The 6,821-nt window shown below is 43.6% G+C and overlaps 1 protein-coding gene and 1 long non-coding RNA gene across 2 annotated transcripts; one reads left to right on the forward strand and one right to left on the reverse strand.

Annotated features, from left to right (window-relative positions):
• The first annotated feature begins 2,220 nt into the window (after positions 1-2,220).
• LOC106818733 lies at positions 2,221-3,061 on the forward strand. Its single transcript, XR_001395289.1, has 4 exons — positions 2,221-2,312; positions 2,416-2,538; positions 2,642-2,761; positions 2,866-3,061. It is a non-coding gene; the product is annotated as an uncharacterized LOC106818733 (long non-coding RNA).
• A 728-nt stretch (positions 3,062-3,789) lies between these two features.
• Positions 3,790-5,275, reverse strand: LOC106818741. Its single transcript, XM_014823413.1, has 3 exons — positions 5,165-5,275; positions 4,914-5,002; positions 3,790-4,116 (listed from the first exon to the last, which is right to left on the reverse strand). Exons 2-3 carry the CDS (start codon positions 4,935-4,937, stop codon positions 3,823-3,825), a joined length of 318 nt encoding a protein of 105 aa, XP_014678899.1. The 5' UTR covers positions 4,938-5,002; positions 5,165-5,275; the 3' UTR covers positions 3,790-3,822.
• Positions 5,276-6,821: the final 1,546 nt, after the last annotated feature.

Here is a 6,821-nt window from a genome sequence, read left to right on the forward strand (position 1 = left end):
CTGTACGAGTGTGTCACACCTTTGTTTTTCCTAGTGTACCGAACGATCAGTATGTTCTGTGTGGACATGTTCATCCGCCCATCTAGGGTGGAGGCCAAGGCGGCCCGCGCCCGGCCGTATGAGATCCGCAATGGAGATGACGCCCGCCGCCGACCTCGCATGCCGAGCTCCGTGCCGGATGGAGAGTGGAGACACTGCTAGAAGTGCCCGAGCATGTCAGAAGTGCCATCTCAGCTGCTGGCGACGATGCGCGCACTGCCGGCGGCCCACCCCCTGAGCGACCCATTCCGAACATTCACCACCACGAGTTCAACGCGCAGTTCCTGGGGATGATGTTGCAGCAGCCGACCTTCAGTACCACGGAAGGGCTAGCCGGAAGACGGCAACTCTCGCCTGTCCTGAGCGGTGCCGAGACGAGTCCGGCAGCAGTGACAGAAGAGAGGCCCCGACAGGACGCAGCGACAGAAGAGAGGGCGAAAAGAGCCAACCTCGTCGGCCAGCTACACCAGAAAAGAAAGCTGGGCGCAGGAAAGCGACGGAAGGCACTGGACAAGCAGCACCGAGATAGATTGCACTGCGGCCTCCTCTACGCCATGTGCCGGTGCACCGCCAGGCATGTTGTTTGTGATCGACTGACGGGTCGATCTTGAGAGAAGAGAAAAGCAAATGTAGCAAAGCAGGAATCACCACACGGATTACACAAGCCATAAGAGATAATAATGATGACGTAGAACTCAACTAGAGAACCACAACAGGCAGAGAAAGGTGTGTTTAAATATTACACATAATAATGTATTGAGTGTTAGGCAATATAAATATAATATTGTGAAGAGTCCAAGGTGATCAAATTTAGAATGATGAGCGATAATATAATAACGATAAACAGGTTTGATAGCCTCACCAAATTGTTAGTGTGTAGAAAAAAATAGTCGAAGACTATACATGGGGCAGCCAAATATAGAGCCAATGAATGAGTTAGCCAACCCCACCTCTAGTGACGAATGATATTTCCATACCATTGCCAAGACAGGAGGAAAATAAAACAGTAGGACTCGGTGTGGGAGCGGCGAACGACACGGCATTCTAGTAAATGTCCCAGGAGTGGCTTGAAGTCAGCAATAAGAGTTTTAGTGGGCGTTATATAGAGAGTAGCACATACGAGTTATAGTAATTCAGGGCCCACGTTCTAGTGACGTAAACCAGAGTTCATGGCAGGGAGTCCGAGTGAAGGATAGGACCCCGCATAGATAGCCACTCTGTAATGAGCAATATAGACAGATCGGAGAGGCGGCTGAGAAGTGATGACAGTAAGACTGGGAGTATAAAGGTGACGAAACAGCTAAGCCTACGTTACTACCGTACAGATAACATCACGATCACCAAAGTGTTCAAGTGGCTGTGCGACAGTGGACCACACAGCAGGGATTCCAAGATAAGAGAACATGACGACCACACGATTAAGAGTACGGATTGGTGAGTAGGCATTAGTATCTTACCTGTTGAATTTGTTCTGTGGGCGAGTAATAAAACAATGAGATAGAGTTAAATGACTCCTAATAAGTAGAGGAAGGAGAGTGCCAGACGCCTATCACAGTGCAGGATAAGAAACTGCCTAATGCTTCATAATTGCTGTGAGCAGCCGTGCAGTAGAAAGAAACACACATGCCGATAATTTAGCATATAGAGATCTAGGAAATACGCCAAATAAATAAAAAAATCTGTATAGCCTAATATAGATATTAATACACCGGGTTTGAACAATTATTATACAGCACGAATAACTAAGGCCAGCGAGCGCGGGTGGGGTGCACAGATATGATCACAGATTTAGTGGGTGTGGCCATTATAGTCGAGACTAACCAACGCTATACGCAACCGGAACACGAACGAACCGCCGAGTGAAAAAGGGTTTCTAAAAGGACCGTGAGCGCCAGTAAGCATAGTAGAGACGCATCTGAAGTAGCTAGCTGAGTACCGAAAAAAGAAAAAAAAAAAACACAAACAAAAAACAGAGGTAGGACGAACGATACAACGGACCATTTCAACGCATACCGGGACATAGACTAAGGTGAGTAGTTTCTTAACTGAAAGGTTATTGCTGTCGACTATGTGACAATCGACACCGACGATGAGACGACCCACCAAGCCGACGACAGTGGCGCAGAGAGACACCTAAACGCTACACAGACAATAAGAATGCAGTGCTACCTGGCCATGTAGATGCTATGCTAATGCTGCGTGTACCAACACTCCTGGAAGTTTCACATGTGTATGCACCCCTGGATACATTGGAAATGGATTGACTTGTGCTGGTATGCACTTACCTATATCACAGTCTCACTTCCTTGCTTATCATTACAAACTTAGTTAATGAAGATATTGATTATGAAATACTTTTTTCGATTTTCTTTACAGACAATAATGAATGCAGTGCTACTCCTGGACCATGTGATGATAATGCTGCGTGTACCAACACTCCTGGAAGTTTTACATGTACATGCATCCCTGGATACATTGGAGATGGATTGACTTGTGCTGGTATGCACTTACCTATACCACAGTCTCACTTCCTTGCTAATTACTACAAACTTAGTTAATGAAGCTATTGATTATGAAATACTTTTTTTGATTTTTTTTACAGACGAAAATGAATGCAGTGCTTTTGCACCATGTGATGATAATGCTCTGTGTGATAACACTCCTGGAAGTTTCACATGTATATGCAACACTGGATACATTGGAGATGGATTGACTTGTTCTGGTATGCACTTACCTATACCACAGTCTCACTTCCTTGCTAATTACTACAAACTTAGTTAATGAAGCTATTGATTATGAAATACTTTTTTTGATTTTTTTTTACAGACGAAAATGAATGCAGTGCTTTTGCACCATGTGATGCTAATGCTGAGTGTGTCGACACTCCTGGGAGTTTCACATGTGAATGCAACATTGGCTACACAGGAGGTGGATTGACTTGTACCCTACTTGAAATTGAACCATAGATATTGAATTGTAATATAGAATGAAGAAAGATGCATGCAGTGCCCCTTCGTACACTCAGGATAGGCGGGGGTTCGTTCGAACCCCCCGAACCCCCCCTGGCTACGGGCCTGTACTAGTATACTAGTATACTAGTATACTAGTATATTATTATAGATACACTAATATATTAGTGTAAGCGTTATAAATAATATACTAATATACTAATATATTACTAATATATTACTAATATATTACTAATATATTACTAATATATTACTAATATATTACTAATATATTAGTATAAGCGTGCAACAGTCGCGCCGCGAGAGCAATGGCAGCCGGTAATGCAATGGTAGGAAACTATCGGCAATAATAGGTGAAAGAGAGTAGGCCTATAGAAACATTAAGAATTTTGTAGTAAATCGATTTCGGATTTAGTTAGCATTATATTTTATTGAAACGCTTCAATTACGTGCCTGTGCTCTAAACAGTGTTTCTGACCTCATAAAAGCAAGATTGGATTTTCTAAGTGCTAAGTTTTTATAATTGAAATATTAACAGTATATAACTGAAAGTGTGTTGTGACAATGACTATAAGACATTGGAACTGTTTCTGAAAAACTTTAAAGAAAAGGGGATGTTGATGCGTGTAGTATAAACCCTCGCGTATACACGTATAGCTAAGTGGAATTAGGCGCGCGTAGTAATATCACTCGCGAGTACCCAGAAGCCTTGGTAAGTGACTTCAGGAGTTGGAGAATAAAAGTGTTCTTGAAAACAAGTGAGTTTCTGTCCTCCCCGCTCGTAAATACTGGTCCTACGCTCGGGATCCACGTATTAACACGTACCATCACAAGACTCGTCATCATCGTAGCAGTGACATTTCCTCTCTGTAAAGTCACACACAACTGAGCAGGCGACCGCTCCAACATGTTCCACTATGCCTCCCGTCATCCCGTCATCAACGACGTCAATGCTATCCTTCCCACAGTAATTACAGTGGCTTGCTATGAAGTTGCACGCCCCGTCGCACGCGTGGTCTAAGATTCTTCTCTTGATTCCCGGCGATCTCGTGGTGGCGTCCACTGACCGCACTGGTACAATGAGAGCGAGCAGAACAAGTGTCGTCACCTGAAAAAAAAAGTCAGAAGAGAAGAGGAATCATAATTCGATATGTGCCAAGACTTCGCAAGAGTCCATAATAAGAATGTTCTATTATGGACTCTTGATATGTTTACAAGTAAGATACAGTTCGCTCAATCTCTACGCCGTGACAGTAGCGTGATTGGTAGGATTTAGATAACACACACACGCACGCACGCACGCCCCCCCCCACCACACACATACACACATACACACGCACGCACGTACGCGCACACAACCCCCCTACACACACACATACGCACATACGCACGCACACACGCACGCACGCACGCACGCACGCACGCATACACACACACACACACACAACACACACACACACACACACACACATACACCTACCACACAGTACACATACACTAACACACCACTCACACACACACACGCACAACACACACACACACTCCACACACACCACACACACACACACACACACACACACACACACACACACACACACACACACACACTACTTCGGTACTAAGAGGATTCCAATGAATGTGCGTTATAAATTTGAAACTTGTTTATACCGTACACTCGCTTAATTTCATATATGACATGACCGCATTGCGATGTACTGAAATCTAGCAATGTACGCTGCTGCCACCACTCAGAGTGTAATTAGACGTTTCCCACCGCCTTTCTTATATATCATGCGCTACCTAGTCCTAGCTGCTCCCAACATCGTAATTATTTCTTTATTGAACCATCTTTACGATGAGTTTGCAGCGAGAATTTATCGCGCCGATATAAATATGAATGCCTACCAGAAGTATTGTACACGTGAACATTTTGTTTGGTGGAATATATTTATATTGCCTCGATAATTCGTTCCGTGTATGAAGTTCGATGCAACCTGTAATCATATATATGAAAGTCGTAGATAAACAAGTGAACTAAGATTCGACGTAACTAGATAAAAAAAAACTTATCGTTGCCGTTTCATAATTACACTTAATAGAAACCGTCTGCGCGGTTTAAGAATTTTATTAGATGTGTGACTTGTACTCTGGCTTACCTTGTAGATCGACCAGCTCTGCTGTTAATTCGTGACTATTACCAACCCAAGTTTTCTTGAGAATGAGCGCTGTCCAGCAGTAGCAAGCTACTCGTGACCGGCTGTGTGGGATTCTGGTTAATCATTCACCGTGTAAGTCTCTCCAGCATACCATAGAGACGACCAAACTCACTACCCTAGGCTAGTTAAGACGGGTTTATGCATCGTTACCATGATCATCAGTAGGATGAGCGAGCATCCATAACCGGTAGAGCAGTCAACGAACGCTCTTGCAGACAACGTATTATCTCACTAATCGGCACACGACGTTAAAGCCCGTGATTACGTTTTTGAAACACGGGACGCGATGCAATGCGTAGGATGACCTCATAAGCTCATAAAGATTAGTCTTCAACGTCCAAGCGTGGTTAAATAGATAGACCAACACTGCGAGAGCCGGAGAAAAAGCTTCAAATTTCAGTTAACCAAATAGGAAGGAAACGAATTCTAATAGGGAATGACAGAAACGAAGAAGCTGAACCTAAAGGGAACCTTTGCAGAATATCACGCTAAGATGATCGAGTGCTACGAACAGGATTATTTAGACAAATGGGAATGCCAATCTTTACCTGACCATGATAAAATTCATGAAAGATTATAAGTTTAGCATGGAGAAAGCCGACACGAAGAAGAGGCCAATCCATTCGAGTCAAAGCAACCTCGGGCTATTACGATAGTTTTTGGAAACCTATCTATCTATATATCTGTATAAAGCACTGCATTCATTATTGTCCGTAAAGAAAATCGAAAAAAGCATTTAATAATCAATATCTTCATTATCTAAGTTTGTAACGATTAGCAAGGAAGTGAGACTGTGATATATGTAAGTGCATACCAGCACAAGTCAATCCATTTCCAATGTATCCAGTGTTGCATATACATGTGAAACTTCCAGGAGGAGCGTTGACACACGCAGCATTAGCATCACATGGTGCAGAAGCAATGCATTCATCATCATCTGTAAAGAAAATCGTGTACGAATGTAGTACGAGTACTACTAGTACTACTTGACGGAGGAGTGTACCGTCGCAATCGTGTACACATGAGGCCGACAATGTGTTCCCCAAGAATTCGCAATCTGTCCCCAGAAGGGGATGATCCGCTGTCTGGTCTGACGCCAAAGACTGAGACAGTTAAGCCTACAATACACCGTGGTGGTCTCATCCCAGAGAAAGTTTCTGTACCGTGCAGCCCAAAAGTACCGTGCAGCCCAGGAGTGATCATACCGTGCAGCCCGGGAGTGAATAGACGCGAACGCAAAATGGGACTGTGATGTGGAAGTGCGTGATCGAGATAATAGTTCAAAAGTGCGCGATATGGACTGTAACTCGCAAAAGTCCGGGAACATGTCTTCGAGATCGAGGCGCGATATCAAAAAGCCGGTACATCTGAAAGATTATGTGACATAGGTAGTGTAGGACTGTGAATAACAGCACGAGTGAAGGTATTTCATGCTAGATACAGCTTAGTGACTTTACTAAAGAAGGGACCGATAGAGAGAAGTTGTTTCTAGTGTTTTCATTTTTAGTAGCTTGTTATTCTCATTGTTTAAAGCCAGGAAAGTAACAGGTTTAAAAGTGCAATTTTAATGTTGTGTTCGGAAAGATGCTGTGCAGGA

The sequence above is a fragment of the Priapulus caudatus genome, unplaced genomic scaffold (assembly GCF_000485595.1).
Source record: "Priapulus caudatus unplaced genomic scaffold, Priapulus_caudatus-5.0.1 Scaffold37, whole genome shotgun sequence".
NCBI classification, from domain to species: Eukaryota; Metazoa; Priapulida; class Priapulimorpha; order Priapulimorphida; family Priapulidae; genus Priapulus; species Priapulus caudatus.

Excerpts from the sequence above, each read along its gene's own strand:
- LOC106818741 (XM_014823413.1), bottom strand. The coding sequence starts at position 4,937 with ATGTTCACGTGTACAATACTTCTG. Across the intron at positions 4,117-4,913 it reads TCACGTGTACAATACTTCTG|GTGACGACACTTGTTCTGCT; the intron begins GTAGGCATTCAT and ends TTTTTTTTTCAG.